Source organism: Peromyscus californicus, unplaced genomic scaffold (genome assembly GCF_007827085.1).
Source record: "Peromyscus californicus insignis strain IS unplaced genomic scaffold, ASM782708v3 Scaffold_5__1_contigs__length_169319896, whole genome shotgun sequence".
Lineage (NCBI taxonomy): Eukaryota > Metazoa > Chordata > Mammalia > Rodentia > Cricetidae > Peromyscus > Peromyscus californicus.
This window is the reverse complement of record NW_026294573.1, coordinates 122,277,482-122,303,567: the sequence shown is the minus strand read 5'-3', so window position 1 is coordinate 122,303,567 and position 26,086 is coordinate 122,277,482. Positions and strand designations below refer to the sequence as shown.

Here is a 26,086-nt window from a genome sequence, read left to right as displayed (position 1 = left end):
GAAAATTGACAGTTTTACAAGCAAGGCCCCAGGCAGAAATGGTGGTGCTACAGAAGCTACAAGACTCAAACCGAAAGCAAATTATTCAAACTTATTTTACGATTTTGCTAGATTTTAAAGTGTTGTTGGACCACACCAATATTTACAATTTTTTTTCTGACTCAATTGAATTTACCCTTTTACTGAAGAAGTTTTTCATACCAATGGCATCTGTTATGGTTTGAATGTAAAATGTCCCTCCCAGTCTCCTGTTTTGAAAACTGACCTCCAGAGGTGCTAACTTGTGCAGCTGTGGGGCAAGGATCCAGCATTCGAAGACAAATTCTTGCTCGAGACAATGAGCTAATAAAAGCAAGACCTCCTCTGAGACAGCTCTGGCCGTGGTTCGACCTTGTATTTGGCTTCCTGTTCTGTTGTGAAAAACAGCCTTTGCCACACCCCTCCCACTATTACCTGTTCCACCCATCATACTGGACCAACAGCCTATGAAACCATGAGGAAAGCAAATATGTCCTCCCTTGGGTTTCTATCAGGTATTATGGGCACAGCACTGCTAAAGTAACTAATAGTGCATCACTGTAACATGATCATATAGTCTAATTCCTTAGATGAATATTCAATTTTCGTTAACATTCTTAGTGTCCAATCTAGGCCAACATTTTTAGGTACAAGCTATATAAGCAGGATTACTCTCTCTCTAACCCAAGGTCGGTTAGAAACCAATAATTACATTACAAGAAATTATCTGGAGTGTCAGTCTATCTAAATGTGAGTCTATGCTTAAAATAGGAAGAAGTTGAATGATATCCAGTGCCAATTAATTGTATTATAGTGGTCAGAAATTAAAAAGAAGACAAAGAAATAAGGCTATTAGAAGACTCATTATTGTTAAAACATCCACATTACCTAGTGATCTGAATATTCAACACACACTCCATCATAATTTCAGCAACATTTTTCATAGAAATACAAAATTGTCAAATTCATATGAAGTAAGAACATGTCCTGAATATTTAAAGCAACTTTGAGACAAAACAAAAACATAGACAAGGTTGAAGGTATCACAGTACCTGACAACAAAATGTATTTCAAAGCCATAATAATCAGAAAAGCATAATGTTGGTCTAGAAACAGTTATATAGACTAAGGAAGAGATAAAAGACCAGAAATAAATTCATATATTTGTAGTCATTTAGTTATTTTATAAAGATGTCATGAATATGCAATGGAGGGAAAGACTTTTAAAATGAATACGTAGAGGCAACTAGATATCCACATGTTAACAAACAAACTAGATCCCTACCTCATATTCCATATAAAACTGAGGGCAGAGTTTTCACACTTAAGTAAATATGTGACCCAAAATTTTAATATTACTGTAAGAGAAAACAAGAGACCTGGTATTGGTTTAATAAACAATTTTTGAAGAGGAACTAAATAAACACAGGTAACAACAGCAAAAATCGACCAATAGGACTAAAAAGTTTTTACATAGCCAAGGAAACAAAAATACAAAGACAGCTTGCGGAATGGGAGAAAATATTTGAAAACCGCACATCTAAAAGGGGTAAAATGCAAAATCCATAAGGCCGATAAGCAATGCAGGTTAGTAAGGGCTGTCTGACTACAAGCAGGGGAAGAATCACTTAGCTGTTTCTCAAAAGACATACAAATGAACCCCAGGCAGTCTGGAAGTGGTTCCTATACATTTCTAATGAATAAGAAATCTAAGTTAGAACCATATTCAAATATCACTTCATATCTGTTAGAACAATGACTGCAAAAAATAACAACTATTTGAAATGATGTGTAGAGGAGACTGAGCTCACTATTTGCAAAATTTAATGGACACAGCCTTATGAAAAGCTCCTCAAAAAACTGAATCAGCACTATTGTATGATCCAGCAATCCCCTAGAAAGGGTGTGGTGTCTGTATGGCACAGTGACATCAGCACAAAAATGTTCACTGTGGCACTATTCATAATAGCCGAGATTTAAAATCAATTTTTATCCAATAATAGATTATTAAAGATAATATAACATAATATATATTGTTGTCATTATTATATTTTACCCACAATGAAATATTATATGTATAACATACATACAACGACATATCATTTTCCCATAAAAATGGATAGTCATTTGTGACAACATTAATGGGCTTGGGGACATTGATTAAGTAAGATAAGTCAGACAGAAAAAGACAAATGTCACATGATCTCATTCATCAAGACATGGAATTTAATTTAAACACATAGAAGTTAAAAACAGGTTGTTGGCTACCAAGGCTCATCAGGGTGGGTAGAGTTGGACGATGTTTATCAAAAGGAAAAAAATTTCCCTTAGAAGCAGTAAGTTCAAGAGATTTATTACCCAACAGGGTACATATAGTTCATTGCAATTTGTTCTTGAAAATTTCCAAGACAGTAGTTTTTACATATTCTCATTTAGGACAAAAAGGCAAACATAAATAATATATACATTCATTGATTCATTGTATCATCCTAAAAAACACATAGATTTCAGAACATGTACTTGATACAATTATTAGCATTATTGTTATCATTATTTTACCATTACATTAGTCAACTAAAAATAAACTAATTGAGGCACTTAGTATTTGTTACTACAATTTTTTTACATTACGATTATAATTTATGTAGATTCATTTAGGAAATATACCATGAAAAGTGAGAGGAAACCAGAGATATGTAGAACTCATGCCAAGTTTGGGGGACTACATAGTCTTCTAGTGTGAATCAGCTCATAATAGGCTAGATACAAAGCACAAAGAGTGGGTGAAATAAATGAGGGTGTGAGGGCTTTCTTTCTCACATAAAGAAACTGAGTCTCATTTTGTTGATATGGGAGACTACCAAAGGATTCAAAAGGAAATAAAACCAACTAACTAACTAACTAAATACATAAATAAACAGACAAATAAAATATACATCTTAGGCAGCATAGGCATTGGTAAAATTAATTAAAGACCTGCTACAATTTTATTGTATAGCAAATAAAAAGTAAATAGATTAGAGGAATGTCCATGAAATATTAATTTAACCATAGAACACTGAAAAGAAAATCAATTTAATAATTGACCACAGAGAAACATCAAATCCAACTAAGGAACAGGATTTGTAAAAGCTAGAAGTTTTTGCTCTTGATACTATGACTGCAGATATTTCTTAAAATTTAAAAATCAAAGTAGAAGGAAACTATCATACAACATGCAAATTATAAAATATTACTTAGGATGATTGTCCTACCTGAAGGACTTCATATTTTGTTTTTAATAATTTTGGCAATCTGGTGTTTCTATGTTTCTGCTTCTAGGAGTTGTAATGACATCTGGCTAGCTGGACCCTACCTACTGCATCTGCTATGAAAAGAGGGTTCAGGTAAGATATTGTACCCATCTTTAACAAAAAGGAACTGTGAACTATTTATTATCCATCTCTGTGTCTACATTTACATAAAAATATATTAGTTTCTTATCATGCTCAGAAACAGAACTCTGTCCTTATGTGGGTTTAGAAATTAATATCTCGGAAATTACCCTTTGTATGCCCCTGATAACCTAAACAGATGTTTAAATCTTATTTCCCATAATTAACCCACTTACTTTCCTTTGTTTTTGATTCTTTCTTATTAATGATTCCTTTGTGCAGATTATATTTTCCACTAACTCTACACATTAGCAGGGTCCACAGGATAATCTTTGTCTTTGAAAAATGAAGCAACATTACCAAACAATGAAAATAATTCAATTGATTTTCTATAGCCAGGTTTTCAAAATACTTCAAAGTCATATTACATGCTTTTAATCAATTCAGTGAAAGGTTAATATTTTGAAATACAAAAGCTATACATACATAGCAACTATTATTTTGAATAATAGATTATTATTTCAAACAAAATGCAATTTGAAGTGGTAGCAACGGCTAGGTTATATGCCTTTTTAAAAGAAATACACTTAGGAATTATGAAACCAAAACATTTAAAAACAAGATTTTAAATGAATTGAGAAAATGAGAAAAGACAAATCTGTTTATAAAAGCACCAATTTCATTTAAGCACATAGAGTTTTTGAATGACGACATTCCATAATAGTTTTCCTGTATGAATTGAAAATGCACTGACTGGCATACTAATGGCATTATTTTAAAATAGTACTTAGCAGGTGACTTAATTTGACAATAAGATGTAAAAAGTAATCAAGGTATTGTCCCTGGAGAAAGCACTATGCATTGTTTTGACTGGTTTACTACACTTATACATTCAAAAATACATGTATTATGAACTCAGGATATTGCTGTCAGTCAATGAAAAGAAGTGGGAATGAGGAAGTGAATAAATCAGGTACCAACTCCTCACAATGTAAAGTATATAGGAAGTAAGTTCTGAAAACAAGGTAAAAGAAAAAACCTACCAAAACAGCCCTTACGTATATTCCTTATAAAATTTTGGCTACTTAAATTTTAACAGAAAAAGTGTATAACTTTCTACTAAAATTATCACCTTCATCTTGCTATGTTTGATACTGGAAATTTTAGATATTTATAATTCCCAGAGAAAATATCTTGCATTTAAAAACATTCTAATGCATATAATTAAATAAGATATGCCAACTAGCAAATCTTCAATTACCACCATCTCCATTTGCTTGATATGTTATATTAAAAATCTAATAATGATTCCTTTACCTAAATACACATATATACATGTTAGCTGGAAGTAATTAAACAAGCCAAACAATAATTGCCTCAGAGAAAATAAAAAATGGTAGGATGTAGTCATTCAATATTATATATTCAAAACATTAAGGTATGAACAAAGGAAAAGATTAATTCTTTGGTGGATAACCAGCTACCACAATTAAGACTTTTTAATCAACAATATTTCCCAAACATTAAATCTTTTTAGTAGCTAGTGTTTGCAATGATTGCAGCCCTAACATGTTGTGAACCCATTTTTTTTCTGTGATGCAATCCTAAGTTAGCTTATTAGCTTTAGAAATATCAAAGCTTGCTTATTTTTAAAGTCTAACAGAATGCTAATTTTAGAAAAAAATATGCGGTGGGATATTTGTACACTGTGTGAAAATGCATCGCTGTGATTGGTGTAATAAAAAGCTGAATGGCCAATAGCTAGGATGAGATTAGGTGGGACTTCCAGGAACAGAGAGGACTCAGGAACGAAGAAAAACAGAGATGTTGGGAGACACAGAGGAAGCAGGATGGGTGGTACATGACTGTAGCTGGAGTTTTCTCCAGTCCTGCCTGGCCCACAGTCAGGACAAATCTCTTTCACCCACCAGTCCCACAGCTGCTCAGACCCAACTGAGTAAACACACAGAGACTTATATTGCTTACAAACTATATGGACATGGCAGGCTTCTTGTTATCTAGTTCTTCTATCTTAAATTAACCCATTTCTATTAATCTATAATGTGCCACATGGCTCGTGGCTAACCGGTACTTTACATCCTGCTTCTTATCACAGTGGCTGGCAGTATCTCTCTGCCTTAGCCTTCCTCTTCCCATCATTCTCCTCTCTGTTTGTTCCACCTATACTTCCTGCCTGACTACTGGCCAATCAGCATTTTATTTATCAATCAATCATAGCAACACATTTTTACAGCACACAGAACATTCCACAGCACATGACAGAACTTAGATTAATAGAAATGGGTTAATTTAAGTTACTAGAGCTACTTAAAAACAAGTCTAAGCTAAGACCAAGCTTTAATAATTAATAAGACTCTCTGTTGACATTTGGGAGCTGGCTAGAGGGACAGAGAAAGTCTCATTACAAAAACATACATCTTACACTAGATATAATTTTCCCCCTGTGGAGAATTTGGTGGGATGTATGGACAAGGGTGGATCTATCGAGAAATGACATGTGATTTTTTAAAGATTAAAGCCTTTTAAACATTGATAATTATCAAAGTATTGGACAATTAAAATACATTTTACATGTCAGGATAGTGACAAAATAAACAGATTTGTCTGAAGTAATTTAGATCTTATCCCATATACATTGAAATATTACATGTGGAATAATATTTATAACTTTCCTCCTTAACTGACCCATTAAAAATCTTCCTCCTCAATTTCATGCCTCAGTGTGATCCCTATCAAAACACTTAGCTGGAAGGTAGAGCATTTCTGAATGACCTTAAACCTACTAAAATTGTATCCTATCTGGTTTTCAAAGGTGTTTAATCAATTTGTATGCTCTAAAATTTCCATCTGCCTTTGTATCACTTCCTGTGATATCAGTCTACTGTGACACTCAGTGTAGCAATAACTTTATATAATGTGATACCATGCATTACAATGTATAGTTTTTAAACTTCATTTTCTGGCCTGGAGAGGGATTGATTGAATCTCACATATTCCCTACACCATGGAAACATGACATGGGTTGAATACTACTAAATAAAGTGTATCTACCTGTTTATTTGTGTTTCAGTATAAAGATTGCATTCTTGTCTTTCCAGCTAGCCATACTTATTTGTAAAGTGATTATATTTTTAATCTAAAATTATAAAGAAGTTAGATAAATTAAAACAATAAGAAATAAGTGACTGAAATTTTCCATCATTGCCATGATAGAAAAATTTAGGAGTTGTCAAGTTGCAGCGTAAGTAATGAATATCACTATCTACCAGTGGGTTTCATTGGTACACTTCCTTAAGAAGTTAACCCAGGGAAGGAAACATTTCTGTCTGGGATCTGGTAAGCAAAGGATAGTGAATTCTATACGCAAGAAAAGTCAGAATCATCACACTGGACCTGAGTCTGTAAGTGATGACTTATGAATCAAAGCTACTTTATGTGTTTATAAATAAAAGTATCAGACACAGTTACAATTATTCTATTTTATTGTTTATGATTGCTATCAGGTCATGAAGGCAAATGCAGTAGCCATGTCAAATTATATATATATATATATATATATATATATATATATATATATATATATATATATGTGTGTGTGTGTGTGTGTGTGTGTGTGTGTGTGTGTGTATACACACACATACATGGCTCTCATGTACAATATATTACTATCTGGCCCTTTTAATAAAAATATGTCTAGTCTATTCCAGATTGTTCCTTAACTATGGACTATACTAAAATAGACAATATCATAATTCTCAGCAAGAATGGATGCAATAATTTGAAAAAGTACAATTATTTTGAAAAAATACTAAATATGCTAAGTTCTTTTATAATTTCTAGAAAGCATAAACACATTTCACATCTGAAGAGATTTGTTTTTTGTTTTTCTCAATCAGACATAACATTGTATTGTTCTTTATCTGGAAAATGAGTATTTTTATTAAAATGAGCATGTAAATCTCTGCTCTACTATTAAGGAATGCAATGTACTTATGCTGATATATTAATATAATATAATATGACTTCAGAAATAATCTCTTTCTAAAGATAGTTGACCAGACCCTTGGGCTCATACGAACTCACTATAAGTAGCGAAACATGTACTTCTAGTCCTGTCAAGAAAGTCTTGAAGCTAAAGCATCAATGAAGAGTGAATTTCACTTGAAAAATAATCAGACTGTCTGGCATACTCCATGGTTCCCCAGAGAGGACTCCAGTTAACAACTGTGAGTTAGATTCTGTAAGATAATCTGAAGGCATATTATATTATATTACTATAGCAGCATAGGTACACTGCATTCCTTAACAGTAGAACAGAAATTTACATGCTCATTTATATTCTTGACTTATTATTTAAAAGTTTTGTAGATTATGGAATGATACTAGGTTGAGGAATGTATCAGGCCATCAATAGGCAGTCATGAGTGGGTAAGATAAGAGTCATCTACAAGGAGGTCTACAGTTACAGCCCCACTAATGAATAATCATCAATAGATCTTGTTTTCCAAAAGGGCTTTTATCAGTGGTTAAGGAGGGGTGGTCAGCATGCTGGAATCCTACATGATCTGATATATAATTGGACTGTGTTTTATTTGTTTTGTTGTGTTTTTTTGAGACAAGATTTCTCTGTATAACCCTGGCTGTTCTTGAATTCACCCTGTAGATTACAGTGGCCTCAAACTCACAGAGATCTGCCTATCTCTCTGCATCTAGAGTACTGGGATTAAATATGTGTGTCACCACTACCTGACTTGGACTGTGTTTTGTAAAGTATATTGTTTGGTAAAAATGTTTTAAATGGTTTAAATGTCTTTTGAGGAACAAGATGTTCTCAGTGATGCCAGAACCTGGAATCACCCATAAATCAGCTTGGACCCCATTGTGATGGTACCCATGCTTTCTGTACATCTATTAAGGTGGCAAGAGATATCAGGAAATACTTGACACCATCCACAGTTACTCCTGACCCCAAATACTCGTGAATCCTGCTTCAGGCTGCATCATTGTTTTAGATAAACTTGTAGTTTTAATAGTTACAAGATACAGAATTCGTTGGCTAGCTGATGAATAGGTTATCTAAATTGAAAGGAAGACTGAACTCCTCATGTACTCACAAAAATTGTCATTGCCTGCATACTTACATGATGAGTCCAGCAATTTTTCATTGTGGAATGAAGAGAGCCTGTGGGAAAGTTCAGTCATTAAACTTGAATGTTCATATAAGACCTTGGAAGACACTAATTATCAGCTGGACATGCAGACAAAGAAGGACAGAGTTTCTGTATGAAGGCTTCTTCGCTTTCTCTCATCTCAGTTGCGATATCACAGGTAAAGAACTAGGCGCGTGACGTAGGATGGCAAACATCATTGAAGTTCTGAGACCGGTACCCTGTGTCCTTTTTTCAAATATAAATGACATACTCTAGAAAAGTATCTTTTGAATGTCCTGCCAAATGTGTACAAGGCACTATGTGAAAAAAAAGGAATCATCATTAAATAATATTGTTTTTAATAAAATCCAATCTGAACTTTTAAATTTTAACAAAATTGCTGAGTCGTTTCCTACCTTTCCATATCCCAACTGTTTTCCCAGTAAGATTTTTATGAGACAATGAATTTAATTCCTCTTCTTACCTTTAATGTCCTAACTGATCTCAGGGTCTCACATATTGTTGGCAGTTTCTATCCCCACTTAAATTTAATCTGTCTTTTAAACTGAAAAGAATGTTAACACTGCAAGATGCTTTTAATTATCGTAAAATAGTGCTAGATCTCTCGTGATAAGGTTGCCTAGTGTAACCTTACTGGCATGGCTCATGTGCTTGATTAATTCCAGTCTAAGTTCAAAATTTTGTTGTTGTTATTATAATATCAAGTTGGATTTCTAACATAAATTACAGAAGGTGTGGGAGAAAGCTGTTAATGTTCTGACCGACCCTTTGGAAACCAGTTAGTATTCTGATCTGCCCCTTGGTGCTGCTCTGCGTCCTGAGGTAAAAGCCTCATTTTGAGGAAAACCTCCTCCCCTTCTTCTCTCTCTTCCACTCTCTTTCTTCCCCACCACAAGGTGCCCACATATGTAGCAAGAATCTTAAAAGGTCTTATTAATAAAAACAAACCTGGAGCCAGGTATTGGGTTGAACGCTGAAAGATCAGAGAAGCAGAATAAGCCACAGCTACCTCACCTCATCAGTTCCTCAGCTGATCCTGTTTCCTCAGACTGGAAGCCTCTGAGTCCTCATCCAGAATGAATCTCAGCCGAACTGCTGCTCAAAAGCCTAAAAGCTTAACCAGCTCTAGTTCCTCGCCCACACGCCTTAATTACCTTTCTGCCTCCTGCCATTACTTCCTGGGATTAAATGCATGAGTCACCATGTTTTGGTTGTTTCCAGTGTGGCCTTGAACTCACAGAGATCCAGATGGACCTCTGCCTCTGAAATGCTAGGATTAAAGGTGTGTGCTACTACCATTTTCTGGCCTCTATATCTAGTGGCTGTTCTGTTCTCTGACTCCAGATAAGTTTATTAAGGTGCATAATATTTTGGGGAACACAATACTACCACACACATATCTGCTTTTCCTCTCTTCTGTTCCTCTCTCTCCTTTTTGTCTTTCTGTCTCTTTATATTATAATAAACTTTTTCCATGTGGATGCAGCGCCCCGATTGTGAGTGACTGTTCACTGCCTCCGCCACCATGCTTGCATGGTGTGTATCCCCCTCCACCTGCCGCTGCCTCTGCCCAGCTTGCCAGCAGGTTTCCCTGCACACAGGGGACACCCTGGTCAGCTGGGGTCCCCTGTGTGCATATATCATAACAAAAACTCCATAGCATTCACTATAGTCCTAGCAGGGGTGTGCTCATTCTGTCTAACAGGATATTGTGAAAAGTTTAAGAAAACAATTCTTAAGAAATTCTGTATGGAAGATCTGAGAGGAGCTCAGGGAGGGGAAACTGGATCAGAATATATTGCACAATAATCCTTTGCAAAAAAAAAGTTTAAAAAGGAAAGTGTGGACAAACCTAAATAAAGCCAGAAATAGGAGATCAAGTATCCTCAGAATAATGAGGAGGGAGATGTTGCCATTTCTGTCCCAAAGGACAAGCGGAATAAATATTAGACCTTTGAAGAGAGCCACAGAGAACTTTTGGAAGAGAATGCATTTACTGGACAACTCAAGACTTGACCTAGAAAGTGTGATGAAATTGGACTCCAACCTCCATTAACTTATCTTCCAATCGTTTCCTTGTACCTACTATCAGTTGAAACCAATCTGAGGCCAGAGAGTAAGAATGTAAAAATGTGAGCTGCTGGAGGCACAGAACTGAGTGTATCTGACATGGTAAATATAAGTTATAAAAAATAGACACTTTAATTCAGATTTGTATAAATTCATGAAATGGCTTTTCTATTTTAAATAACGAATTTAAAAAAAAGGCGAGAGTACTTCATACAGACGGGCAATTGTTCACTTGTGTATTGAACAGAACTTTTGGGAATGACCACTGTCATTATGTGTTTGGCACTCAGTGAAATTATTTTATGTAATTACTTACCTAGAGGATTTTTTTGATTTTGACTGAACATGCAGAGGTGAAAGTCAACTATTAGCCCTATGTTGCAAAGAATGGTATCACACAGAAGGAACAAGAAGAAACAAAAAGCTCTCCAGATGGAAATGCAACATGAATCAAGAATGAAGAGTAGGAGTTAGTACCCTTTACTGGATGGAGATGGAAGACAGGGATCTGGGAGGATAGGTGGGGAAAATGGAGAAGAGGGACTGGGAGGGGAGGATGGGGGGAGGCTGTGGCCAGGATATAAAATAAATAGATGAACTGAAAAAAAAAAGAGTAGGAGTTAGACTAGTAGAGGGGAAGTTCATTGAGGGTAGAGTGGGAGAACGGGTGCTCTGCAGAGAATGAGAGCAGTATCCAAGGAGATCTGTCTCAGGACACTGATACTATTTAGGTTCTCAACCTCTGGGTCAAGACTCTTCTGGGGGTTGAATAGTTATTCACAAGGGTTGCATATCTGATATTTACACTACAATTCATAATAGTAGCAAACTTACAGTTATGAAGTAGCAACAAAAATAATTTAATTTGGGAGATAACCACAACATGAGAAACTGTATTTAACTGCTGCAGCATTGAGAACTGCTATTTTAGAAGAACCTGGCCTCAACACGTCTGGTCTGAATCACTGAGATGGCTGGAGAGATGGCTCAGAGGTTAAGAGCGCTGACTGCTCTTCCAGAGGTCCTGAGTTCAATTCCCAGCAACCACATGGTGGCTCACAACCACCTGTAATGAGATCTGGTACCCTCTTCTGGCCTGCAGTCATATATGCTGTATACATAATAAATTTAAAAAAAAAAGAGATGCTTTATGTTAACAGAAGAGTTTTGTCTTGAAATGGACAAGAAGCCATTTTGAAGCACAGGAAAGGCTTAAGGAGTTCTACCATGAAGAGATAAAATGGTGGAATTTGTTTGGATGAGGGATGCATAAGAAGAGTGAGAAACTAGAGAGGGATTAAGAGACTATATAAGCCCATGAAAAAAATCAAAATTGTGTACTTGTACTTATTCATGTATAGAAGAAATTTCATATAAGGAACTGTCTCACATGATTGGGAGGTGGTAAGTCTCATGATCTAGCCCAGGTTCTTCATGGTCTATTTCCAGCCTATGCCTGAGATCCAGAAGTTTCGGTAGTACCAGTTGTAGTTTAGAGGCCAACAGCTCCAAGGTCCAGGGCAAATGGTGCTTCCATTCAAGTGTGAAGACAGGAAAAAAAGTGTCCTAGTTGAGGGCAGTGAGGCCTGGAGGAACAGCCTGTGACATGAGGGGGGCCTAGCTGTGTTGTTATGCTCAGGCTGGTTAGACGGGCCCACCTGTGTCAGGAAGGATAAATCCCTTTCATCAGTCTGATATTGATCTCATCTAAAATTGCCCTGACCAAAGTGGCCAGAATAAAGTTCAAGCAAATGGCTTGGTCTCATGACACAGTCAAGATAACACATAAATTAACCAGCACAACGAGGAAATCAGAACAACCATGAGGAGTTCAGAGAGCTAATGTAACAGCAATTGGAAAGCAAATGGCTCTCGGGGATGATTGTCAACCCTGAAGCCCGAGCACCTCTCTTGCAGTACTCATTGACATGTGATGTCACAAACCGTTGTAGGACATGTCATAGGATCCCAAGCTGGGAAAGGTGGTGCCACACCTGCGCTTCAAACTAGCACTGGGAAGAGGCGTTTGCACGAAATTAAGACTGGTTTTATGTGGTTATTATAACCTAGCAGTGGATAACTTCATTCATAAATTTTAATATCAAATTGCAACTATTCTGTTGATGCTTCTTTCATCTGACTAAATATACAAGAATGCAGAGCACTTAGGTAAACTCCACCTCTTCTTAAAAATGAATATACGAAACCAATGACATACTTATAGTTTGTGTGTATATTCATTATATTTTCAGGAAATTAACATAGTGATACTAAAATACTTAGTTCAATATTTTCAAATGTCATTTAAAAATATTTTATGTTTTATGACTGTCTATGTTTGTGTCTAAGAAATAGTATGTACATCTACTTTTGGATGTCCTCAGAGGCCAGAAGAGAGTGTCAGATTCTTGGGTAGTAAAATTACAGGCAGCAGTAAAAAGCTAACACGAGTGATGGGAATTGAACTAGGGTCCTGTGGAAGTGAAAAACACTTTTAACCACCGAGTCATCTCTCCAGCCCATCCAGCTGACTTTTTGGTTCGATAATGCATTTTGTAGGTATGCTGGATAGTTTTATGTCAACATGACACAAGCTAAAGTCACTTGAGGAGGAAACATCAATTAAGAAAACGCCTCCATAAGATCTGGCTGCAGGCAAATATATAGAGCATTTTCTTGACTTTAATGATGTTTTTGGAAAAGCCCAGACAATTGTGAGTGGTGCCATTCCTTAACTGTTGGTCTTGGGTTCTATCATAAAGCAGGCTGTAAAAGCCAGTGGGAACAATCCAGTAAGCAGCACTCCTCCACGGCCCCTGCATCACCTCCTGCCTCCAGGTTCCTGCATTGTTCAAGCTCTTATCCTAACTTCCATCTGTGCTGTGGAAATTTAAAACAAGTAAATCCTTTCCTCCCCGAGTTGCTTTGGTCATAACTTTTTCTTTTGTTTTTCTCTCACACATTACATCTACACCACTGTTTCCCTTCCCTCCACTCCTCCCAGTACCTTCTCCTACCCTCTTCTCCCCCAGATCCACGCCTCCTCTGTTTCTCTTTAAAAAAAAATCATGCTTCCCATGGATATTCTCTAAACTTGTCCTAACAAGTTACAATAAGACTAGGCACAAACCCTCATATCAAGGCTGGATGAGGCAACCCAATAGGTCCTAAGCACAGGCAAAAAAATCAGAGACACCCCTTCTTCCACTCTTGGGAGTCCCACAAGAACACCAAGCTACACAAACCATAAGGTTCATGTAGGGCCCATGTTTCTCATTTCAGACTCTATAAGTTCCTATGAGTCCTGCTTTGTTGAATCTATAATCCATGTTCTCAGGTGTCCTCTTCCCCTCTGGCTCGTACAATACTTCCTTTACCTTTTCTGCAGGGTTCTCCTGACTCCGTCTAGTGTTTGGCTGTAGCTCTCTGCATCTTCTCCCATCAGTTTCTGGATGATGACTCTCTGATGACAACTGGGCAAGACACTGATCTATGAGTATAACAGAATCCCATTAGGAATTACTCATTGACTATCTATCTATCTATCTATCTATCTATCTATCTATCTATCTATCTATCTATCTATCTATCTATCTACCTATCTATCTATCTATCTATCTATCTATTGCCAGTCATATTTGAATCTATCCTGGGTCTATGAGCTGTCTTTCCTCTGGTTCCTGATCATTCAGACAGTGTCAGGAATGGGTTCTGCCTTGTGGTGTAGGCCTCAAGATGGACTAATTATTGGTTGGCTGCTCCCACAAGTTCTGTGCCACCATTACTCTAGAACATCTTACATGCAGGACAGATTATAGATTGAAGATTTTATGGCTGGGTTGATGTTCCAGTCCGAATGCTAGGATCCTTGCCTGCTTATAAAAGATGGCTAATTCAGGCTCATTTCTCCATTGCTGGTGGGAGTGCAAACTTGTACAGACACTATGGAAATCAATATGGCAGTTCCTCAAAAAATTGGAAATAAATGTACCTCAAGATCCAGCTATACCACTCTTGAGCATATGCCCAAAGGACACTCTATCCTGCCACAAGGACACTTGCTCAACCATGTTCATTTTAGTTTTATTCATAATAACCAGAAACTGGAAACAACCTAGATGCCCCTCAACTGAGGAATGGACAAAGACAATGTGGTACAAAAAACAATGGAGAATTACTCAGCTGTTAAAATAAATAACATCATGAAATGTGCAGGCAAATATGGATGGAACTAGAAAAGATCATCCTGAATGAAATAACCCAGACCCCAAAAGATAAACATGTTAAGTACTCACATATAAGCAGCAATTAGCTATTAAGTAAAGGATAATCATGCTACAATTCATAGACCAGGGGTAAGTAACAAGGAGGGTTTGGGCAGTGGGTGACACATGGATCTCCTTGGGAAGGAGAAATAGAATAGATTTTGCAGGAGAACTGAAAGCAGGTGGGGATGGGAATAGGCAGGCTCAGGCACGGAAGGGAGGGACAGAAGGAAAGAGTACTGGGAGAGACACTGGAATTGGGGTGCATTTTGGAGTGGTGTAGAAACCCCATACAATGGAAACTCCCCAGAATCTAAGAAAGTAACCCTAGCAAAGTCTCCCAGTAATGAGGGATACAGGGCCCGAGCTGGCCATTTTCTATACTCATGCAAAGCTCCTAACAGTGGTCATGATTTTTTAACACAGCAATACTAACTCTAACCAGGACACTTAGTATTTTGTATCTTTTCAAACAAGTATTCAGAAATCATAGTAATAATGCTGTTTAATTAGAAAAACAATCAATTTAGGAAATAATCATACATTAAAAGCTTAATTTTTAAAAATAAATCACCTTTGGTTACAAACTTCTGCACTTGTGTAAATAGCATATCTGTACTAGATTTTGCTATATGTACAATTCAAAAATACCATCATTACTTAGTTAATTTTTTATATATAATGCTCTTTATATATGAATATTTATTATAGTAACATAACAAAATTTAGTATGGTCACTATAATTTGAAAAATCTACTAGTGGGAAAGTTGATATCAGCTACCCACTCAATACCTAATTTAAAAATGTATGGGAACTGGGACCAGCTAGATGGCTTATTTGGTAAAGGTACCCACCTACCAGCAAAACTGATTTGATCATCTGATTCTGTGTGATGACCTATGACCTTCACAGGCATGCCATGGCACATGTACCCACACACACATACCCTCCATTTACATAAGCATACCACAGTGTAAGTATACACACAGAGACAGACACACACACATACTCACATACTAAATCATGTTATAGCACACCTCCACACAAAGCATGCTATTACACATGTGCTTCCACAATCATGTCACACACACCCATAAACAAACCATAGCATAAGCATCCAAACATACATACACACACACACACACACACACACACACACACACACACACACACCACTCATGCATGGTACACAACTGCATACATATGCATACAAGCATGCTATGGTACATGCATGAACATGAGTGTGCATATATACAATGATATAAAAATTTTAGAAAATTAAGTTCTTAAAAAATTCTATGGAATAAATGCATAAAATATATTTAATTATGAAAGTTAAAATTTAATGTGAAACTTCACAACTTTGGTTCCAAATTCCAATTCCAACTGCATATAAGTTCATTTAGTTCTATGGACTTTGGATCCAATTAATTTTGATGTATTTTCTCTTTATTTATTTGCAAGTTTTTAAATAATAAAGTTTATTTTAAAGTGTATAAAAACTCCTAGACTCCCTAGATGCATTCAAACACTACTTGTTCTTCAATGCTCACTGAGGCTCACCCCCTTCCCTCTACATAGCCTATCCTGGTTCATATGAGTTACCAACACTGTTGATTCAAAATTCCTCTGTAACATAGTCTACCAAAATGTTCCCTATTTACTAATTATTTTGAGTGTTTGTTTAATTCCTGAGGTGAAAACAAACAGGAATCTGCTTGAGGTCAGGTCATTTCTCTCTGTGGATCAGGAACTAGTAACCACAGCAATTATCCTTTGTGTTCCATATCCTGATAGGTTCTGAACTCTGTGTAGCAGGAACAGGAGAAAAAAAATAGCATTCTGTACAAATTATTGCCAGGTAATAAAAAAGGAGCTAAAATTAAACCAATCAAAAGTCATAATTTCATATAAAAGAAATAAATTCTCTCTACATCTTTCATTTTATTAATTATCTTATGTGCAAAATTTAAAAAGAATTCATGTATTTTAACTTATAATTAATTAAACTGAAATACAAGGTGTAGTGTATGTATGTAGAAATTTTAAAATGATAAGATATGTAAAACTTAATTTCCTTGTACAAAAGCGAAAATCATTTTCCTATATAAAAATTAATACTACCATACAAATTACTTTCCTTTTTAAAGACAATTTTAGTAAGTTAATGGACAACTAATGCACATGGCTTTTATTCATTTTCTTTATAGTTTTTTTATAAGACATTTCTGATAGTATATTAAATTTCTGGTTGCATATCTTCATGTATGTTTATTTCTAAATTCAACAAACACATTCCTTTCTTATTTCAATGGCAATGGAATAGTATACATTGTGTTTCATATTGTAGTTTTTTTCAACATTTTAGCGTAGAGTTTAAGTATGAGAGTGAGGAGGACTCCCAGTTCCCCAACTGTTTGCAGCTCCTGACACTTCCCAGCTGCACCTAGACTGGCATTTTGCTTCTCCAGACTAACAACCTAAGGGCATTTCAGATCTCACTCAAGTTTAAGGAGGCAATTATATTCTACGTATGGTGATATTCAGAGTTTTAACTTAAATTTTAAAAGGGGGACTTATTTATTTTTAATTCTTTGAAAAAAAAATTGTAGGATCTTCCTCCTGATTAAAAAAGTTACTTGTTCAAATTTTCTATTGGTGCAGTTTATGAAAACAAATAGGATACAGGTACATAGAGAAATTTAAAAACAAATATTCAAGTATTATTAAGTAACCTACTTTATTCTCACTAGTCTTTATTAGTTATTAATCATGAATTAATCCAATCTTGCCATCATACCAAAGTTCAATAACATAAATAAATAAACAAACAAATAAAAAAATAAAACTCAAGTGCATTGGAGAAACCTCATTTATCTTTTCAGTTCTCCCTGCTTTTCCCCCCTCTTCTTACCTACAGGAATTATAGAAAAATTCATATCACAGTGTGGTGCCGTGATATGTATAAAAACCCTTGACAGGCATTTCCCCTCAGCAGTCTTCCTGCTGACCAGCTTCTAAGTCTCTTTGACCCCCTTCTCCTCAGGTAGCTGCTTGCTAGATGTTTACTGATTAATTTGCATCAAATGTTCTCTTAGCAACCAACACTAGGTTGGGATTAGGTATTTTTGTAAAAGACTGTTTTCTGTATAAACCACTTAGACTTTCTAAACACCATAAATGCAATTTAAGCAAAGCTATGATATGACTTCCTCACAAGTTTAAAAGAGAGTGTAGTCAATTGCCTTTTTCTTCTTGTTGGTTTTACATGGAGAAAACCCGTCTCTTTTTTTCTATTTAAAAATTTGCATTTGGGGACAGCTATCTATTTGATGACAATACAGGTATATAAATATATATATATATATATATATATATATATATATATATATATATATATATTACATATTGTGAATAAATCCACAGTGGGTCCATGTTCTCAGTAGTCTTGGCGCAAAGCAGGAAATAAATACATCTGGGATCTAATGGTCAGTTTAATCATAAACAGAAGGCAGGAAACTTCCCCAGAAAACATGATATTAATTTTCATTTCCTGAACAAAATAATTCAAAACCCAAAGTTTCAGTAAAGATTTACTTTACTGAAAAGTTTATATTTTCTCAAAAAAATATTACTTTGCTACAAATTGTGCTGTAAACCTCAGTAACAATGTATAGTATGAAAGAAATAAGTGATGGACAGAGCAAAGCAGAGGAAAAATATATAAATAAGTATCTCTAATGATATCACACAAACTGTCCGGCAGTAAATGGTAACTGTCTTCGCAGGCCCTTGAAACAAGATGAAGGAATATATTGTATTATGCCCCATTAAGATTTTAATCTTGCAGGGAACAATAATAGCAGGCAAGAAAGTTAAGATATTTTAGTGAGATCAATAACAGTTATTAAGTTTTCAAGTTATTAAGTTTAAAAGTGATAATGTTGAGGCAGCAAACCATTTTACAATTTCAAAAATAATCTAAGATTCAAAAATAAAAACCTATAGTTTAATCATTTGGTGAAGTTAATAGATTTTTTTCCCCCAAAGGAAAAGATAAAACAGAAGTTTTTTCAAATAAAAATTCATTAGCAATTCCACTATGCTGCTTCTCATACCTTGAATCCAAGGAGACTCATTTTGATACGTCCCCTTTTCCACTACAATTTGCTGTTTTCTACGGGATGGTTCTAAATCTCATATGTGCTTTAAGCAGTCTTAAAATTAGATACTGCTACTTCAAGTTTCAAGAAGCTTAACTTGTTTCAAGAAACAAGACGTTTCATTGAAGCTTGACAAGGTATTGGAAATCTAAATCTCTTACCATATTAACAAATGACAGTGATCTGGCCATGGTGGTGTAGGCTTGTAATCTTAGCCACTCAGAATGCTGAAGCAGGAGGATCACCACTGAGACTCTGACTGAAAATAAAAAGTAGAAAGTGGGCCAGGGATGTAGCTCAGTGGTAGAGTCCCTGCTTATCATGTACAAAGCCATAGTTAGACTTAATTCCCAGTAATGTAAAAATAAAAATAACAAAGATAGTCAATGTCAAAGCAAACAATCTTCATTAGGTAGAGACCTGGAGACCAACATTTACTGAAAATCTGCTCAATGTTACAAGTCTGACAAACTTTTTAATAGAACAGGTCCTAAAATCCTTCCCACAATTAAGATAGGAATTATCATTTTTACGACTGACATACAGAAATGTTACATTTCTTTCCAAAGGTCAAAGAATAAGGCAAACCCCAAATTGAAATTTATGGCTGAAGAGCCATAAATTAGATGCTTTGGAAAAACATGTCAAACCATCTACTCTAATCATTCTCCATCCTCCTTGTACTCGACCCTTTTGAAAGGCCCAGGCTTTACTAACCATTCACCCAGACCCATCATAACCTTTAAAATTGCTATTTTTACTTTTTAAAAGATTTATTTTTATTTTGTAAGTATGAATGTTTTGCCTGCATGTATGTAAGTACACTTCCCTCATGTCTAGTGCTCACAGGCAGTGCTCTGTACCTTGAACTGAAGTTACCAATGGTCATAAGAAGCCATAGGGCACTGGGAACCAAATGAGGTCCACTTCAAGAGCACCATGTGCTCTTAACTGCTGAGCTATCTCTCCAGCACCAGAAATCACTACATTCTATTTTCTGATGGCTTACCAAAATGCTGACCATTTCAGACTCAAATTACAAAAGATTAAAGAGATCAAAATTGAAATATGAGACAATAATAACAAACTGCAAATGCTTAATTTAGGTAGGGAATAATAAAATATAATTTGAGTATAGAAAGTGATATTGTGTGTGTGTTTGTAGGTATTAAAGAGATTCTTCTTCTTCTCTCTTGCTCTCTCCCCTTTCCCCTTTCTCCCATCCATATCATCTCCCTCTCTCCTCCCACCTCTCCTTCCCTCTCTACCCTCCCTTCTTCCTTCTCTTCTCATCTGATTGTGTTGACTTGACTGGCCTTGAAATCAAAGTGCCAAGCCTGTCTTTGTCTCCTAAGCTCTTGGAATTAAAAGCTAGCACCACCTTGTACCCACCTTTCCCTTCTCTTTATGTTCCTACTTACCTAATCTCATGCTTACAAATTTCTGTGCATGATATGCTTTTTGCTAATGAGATTTAATGGATGGATGTCACTACCCTATCCATGAACCTATCCAGATCAATCCTTTGTGTTAAGACACTGACTCTTGTTTAAACCATGGATATATTTATGTATAATGAGTGAGAAAACATGGAAAGGGAGAAACCTGATGTTACAGTACTAGATTTTTCTCTCTCTAAGGTAGCATCTGAGATTGTGATAGCAGCATATTTGGTTAGCAGAGTTTGGGAAATTTTGCTGGCATAAACAAATATTCAGTAATGTCAGCTACAGTTTGAAAAATCACATCTTAAAGAAATATAAGCTTGATGGACCTAAGAAGCAAGCTAGTGTACTATCCTAATATCTGACAATATAGACTTCCAACCAAAATTAAGATTAAAGAGTTGGAGAAGTGCATCCCATATTCATCAAAGGAAAAATCCACCAGGATGAGGTATCATTCAGCAACTGGTGAAGGCAGATGCAGAGACCCATAGCCAAACACTAGCAGGAGTTGGGGAATCCTACAGAGGAGGAGGAGAAAGGAGTATAGGAGCCAGAGGGGTCAAGGACACCATAGCAAGGCTCACACAATCAATTAAACTGGGCTCACAGGGGTTCACAGAGAATGAACAGACAACCAGGGAGCGTGCATGGGACTAGCCTAGGCACTCTGCATATATGTTACAGTTACCAGTTGCATAGTCCTCTTTGGGGACTCCTAACAGTGGAAACAAGGGCTGTCCCTGACTCCTTTACTAGATTTTGGGACCTTACTCCTCATACTGGGTCGCCTTGCCCAGCCTTAATACATAGGGAGCTGCTTAGTCTTATGGCAACTTGATATGTCATGTTTTTTGTTTTTTGGTTTTGTTGTTGTTGTTGTTTGTTTTGATATGCATGGGAGACATACTCTTTCCTGGATGGAGATTGAAGAGGAGGAGATTGGGGGGTGGGAGCAGGGGCAATGTGGGGGAGGAAATGGGAAGGGAGGATGGGGGAAGCTGCGGCTAGGAAGTAAAATAGATCACTGAAAAATAAATACAAATTAAAAAAGAAAGTCATGCAAAAGAAAAAGAAATATAAGCTTGATGCCTACTTTTAAAACATTGTGAGAAAATAACAGATGAAACGCCTGTGAAAAGACAAAATCCTGATTTTTAACATTAGTATATATGCTATTTGCATTAAGAAAGGCAAAATTGGGAGCAAAATCTTTATGGTCATCTATATGATACTCTTTCTCAAGGAATGACTGGCTGGGTTTTGGGGGTGCATGCCTATAATTCCAGCACTTGGGAGGCAAAGGCAGGTGGATCTATGAGTTCCAGGCCAGCCTGGTCTACAGAGCAAGTTACAGGACACCTAGAGCTGTTACACGTAGAAACCCTGTCTCAAAAAAAGATGCAGAAGGAGAAGAAAATAGAATAAAGGAAAAGATATAAAATATGTAACTGGAAATGACATCTAGGAGGTCATAGTAAGGTAGTAAGAGCAGAAAAGTACAACACAATACCAATAGCTTGAAGATACAGCTGAGCTGGAGAAAACAAAGCCGGAACCTTGACCTTGGCTGATTTTTAACATGCAAAAGAGAGAACTAAGGCTCCATGGTAAGCGCAAGTAGTGAGGAAACAGCCAGCTAGAAAAATAACTCTCTTCAAAGCAAGCATCTGCGAAGTCCTCAACCCATGAGCACAATTGTTCAATGATTCTATCAGAAATTCTGTAACTGTTTGACTAGATCTATTTGGAAACACATTAAAATATTTACATCAATTTCTCCTTCTAATCCCTCATTTTTCATAGTTATACATAATTATATCAGGAATCTTATGGGAAAAAGGTGTTCTGTTGGTGTTTTGTATACCTTTACCTTAATTCTTTATTTTTCCTAAAATTGTGTAAAATTATCATGGGGAAAAGGTAGCAACTGTATCCAAAATGTTAAACTTTAAGGACTTTTTATTCATTGTCTTAAAAAAATAAGAAGAAAACCTTTGCCTTTGTCCCTATTGTACCTTCCATCTCTCTATTTTTTTTTCTCTTTCAAATCACTGTTAAGCCTTCGATAGCCAATGAATCCATGTGACACTGGGTAGGGCAGGACATCTTTTTTTGACTGTCCCTGAAAGGACTGGCTGATCCAAAGAAGCTTCCTGCTTCTGAAAGCATGCTGACCAAGCAAACTAGATGGTGGGCCAACATTAAAGCTGGGCGGCCAAGACCTTTCCAAATGTACCAAGTGAAGAAGCACTTTCATATTTCCTTAAGAGAACATGAATGCCTTGGCAAGCCCACCAGCTCTTGTGTCTGTCAACTATATGGAATTAGTGTTGCTTTCTCTATCTCAACAGCTGTCTAGACAGAAGAAAGTAACACATACAGGAGGCCAGTAAATGAGAGGTGTGGTTTAGAAAACTCCAAATATATGCACAATTTAGAAAACTGAAGACAGGTTTTTCTATAGAAGTAGCTATGATGTATGGCAAAAGCTCAATAAGAATTAAAAGTGAGATCACTCAAAAAGATTATTATTAAACATATACATACACACACATGCATACACACATCTTAGTACAATTTTTCGATAAGAAGAGAATGGGGATTAGTACATGATAAAATGGTAAATAATGTACTTAACAGCATAGCTTCACATAGGAAAGAATCATCTAACATAAGGCCACATGAATAGCAAACCCCAAAAAGATGACATTAAATATTAGTAAAACAAGAGAAAGAGGGGCAAACATGAAGCTAGAAAGCAGGTTAACAGTCTTTATTAAAAATTAAATGTGAATATCATGTCATTAACCAACCTTACTTCTGAATGTATCAGAACAATGGGATACAGCTGTCCAGTGTGTGTGTTAGCAACACATGGTGGGGTATCGTTCATATTGGGAAGGAAGAATGCATGCTATGAACTTCCCTAAGGATTGCAGATACCTTAAGTTCAAATAAATGCTGTAACACTTATAACCAAGTAAAAGAATGAACAGAAGGGAAATCTTTAAAATCACATAACTCATGTAATTATTAAGATAGAAGGCCATGTAATTTCTAAATGAAAGGATGGAATATTAGGAATAATTTACAGATATACTCTGTCTTCAGTGAAAGTCATCTATGGTGTTTGTGAATCCCTAAAAATGTATAGAGGTTAAAAACAACCAGATATGCATAAATTCATTGTTTTCTTATATCGTTTCTTTAATCATTCTGTCTTGATCATCAGTGAGAATTTTTCCCTGACCTCTCATAATTCAATATTCTGTATCCAGAAAAAAAAATGGCTGTTTCCATCTGTTCTGTTTAGAGTGAGCAATACTTGGTTAAGTTCATGAATAATAATGAGTATGCATGTCCCGGTAGGTGCTTCACCAAATTTTGGTTTATAAATTTGTCCAGGATCATAGCCTTGACAGAAGGGTCTGTGCATATTTATTTTATTTTACAAGTGATGTGGGAATGCTGACTTGTCCCTCTCTGCGTTTAGTCCATATTCTTGCTTTATAAAGGAAGCATTCTGCCACAGCAGAATAGGGTTGTATTTCAAAAAATTCTCCCTTTAGGTCCAAACATGAGATAACTCCAAGAAGTGAGCATGGCAGAGTTTACAGAACTGGTTTTTCATCGAGGACTTAGTTGAATCAGCTTTTTAGATGCCTTTCAGATTTTTAACAGAAGCAAAGAAAAAGCATTCTTCCAGCACCAGGAAAGCAGTTTACCACAGATAATTGTCTCATTTCATTTGCATTCCAATGCCTACCAAACTAAAAATCAACAACAAAATCACAATTCTCAGGAGGTGAACTCCATGGAAGATTTTCTATCAAGAAACAGTGACAAGAGACAAGAGAGATAGAAAGGACAAAGGGCAGGTCTAGGAGGAAGACTCACGGGTAGGCTGCAAACTCCCAAGTTCAAGTTAGAAAATTGTTTCTGCTTAAGTCCCAACTCCTCTTCAGGCAGCAAAAAGAAAAAAAAAAGAGTTAGAAAAATTCCAGACAGGCTAAGAAATCAGCCGACAAACCTCATTATTGATGGCGTCAGGTGGTAGATCAATGCCGGAGGAAAATCAATGGTAAAAATATTTTTAGTGGTGCATACAGATGAATCGCCTCAGCAGTAATTCTTCATGGAAACCACAAAGGTCTGCAGCCACCCTGAGAGCCACTGTTTCCTAGGAGGCAAGAACTTACCTGGGTTTTCCAGATACCAATTATCCCTGTGCTTTTTCTGTTTTGTAGAATGTGTAACTATTTGCTGCAAAAAGCCAAGGTAAGGCAAGGTGTTGGGAAAGAAGTTAAAGCGAAAGGAAAGCAGGGAAGGGAGGAAACAAGGCAGACTTAAACATTCCACTGACATTGAAATGCATTTTTTGTATAAAATATTTAAAGGATATCTGTTATCCATGTGCACCCATTTAATAAGTTTAAAGACTGAAAGAAAATGTTGGAAAGCATAGATAAAATGAAAAAAAAATCAACTTCTAATTCAAAGAGAGTATGTAAAATGATTGAAACTGTATCAAAAGCTGAAGTTCTAGAAGGAAAGTGAAGTATAAAGATGTTTGTTTAGAATACATTAAGGATAGTGGCATGATTTCATAGAACCAATCTGGTTTGGCAACTCCTGCATAATCAACCAATCAGATTGAAATACTTTCCTGTCCCAGTTGAATACTCAGAACAAGTATCTAGGAATAAAACAAAGGAACAAAACCCCCAAAGCTTATTCCTGGGTGAAGTTCAGAGCTCAAGGAAGAGCATCACCAGTCTTGGGTTTTACTCCCTTTGAAGAAAAAGTGGTGACTTGAGTTGTGATGAGAGCCGCAGAACTGAGGTCTGCCCTTTCAGGACAGGCAAAGCTGTTCAGTAGTAAACAGATGCAGACTATGACCTGCAACTGTTGCCTCCTCATCAGGATAAAAACTATACATTCAGTGTGGACCTAGGTGATGAAGTGGAGAACCGACATTTGCTCCCAGACATCATTTGCCTTGATAGAACAGAAGTTTCTCCAGGAGTACCTCCATTTGCAAATCTCCTAACTGCCACTTTGTGCATTGTATTGGAGCCTGTTTTCATGCATTGAATTGCAGTAAAACAGTAAAAGTTGATCAGGTTGTGTAGGACAGCCAGGTTCTTCTATGGACAAAGTTAGGAGAATTGGACTAGAGATGGCTAGTGCTGAAAGCATATCAAAGTGAGCCTGAGCTGGGATAGTAAGGTATAGGAAACAGAGGTGTAAGGACAGAGAGAGCCTTGTTCTTCCTCCAGTACTCACACTGAAGTGACCTCATGAAGACACCCCAGATACTACTCATTATAGTCTTCCCAGAACATTTCTCCTTATCTCTTCTTTTAGATCCACCATCCAGACTGAAGTCATTTCTAGCAACATTATAACCAACCACTCCAATACAGTTTGCACCTCACACAATGTGTCTAGCCTCTCAATGTTCCCAATAATGCTTTTTAAAGCAAGAAACCAGATCATGCCATTCTCTGTTTTAATTAAAATCAAATTCTACAAATGTCTCCTAAGGTCCTCCT

At 36.2% G+C, this 26,086-nt stretch overlaps 1 protein-coding gene across 17 annotated transcripts in view; it reads right to left on the bottom strand.

The window, feature by feature from the left end:
* LOC128096701 (uncharacterized) overlaps window positions 1–26,086 on the bottom strand; it is an 868,750-nt gene that overhangs the window by 215,512 nt on the left and 627,152 nt on the right. For 8 of the 17 annotated variants that reach the window (XM_052716602.1, XM_052716601.1, XM_052716594.1 and 5 more), the window contains 2 exons: window positions 19,245–19,342; window positions 14,032–14,144 (listed from right to left, as the gene is read on the bottom strand). The exons of 2 other annotated variants lie outside the window; for them this stretch is intronic. In XM_052716602.1, the coding sequence (XP_052572562.1) occupies window positions 14,032–14,144; window positions 19,245–19,342 (211 nt within the window). Of the gene's footprint in view, window positions 1–14,031; window positions 14,145–19,244; window positions 19,343–24,428; window positions 24,491–26,086 lie in introns of all 17 variants that reach the window. 7 more of the 17 variants (XR_008213714.1, XR_008213715.1, XM_052716597.1 and 4 more) reach the window with 4 other exon arrangements.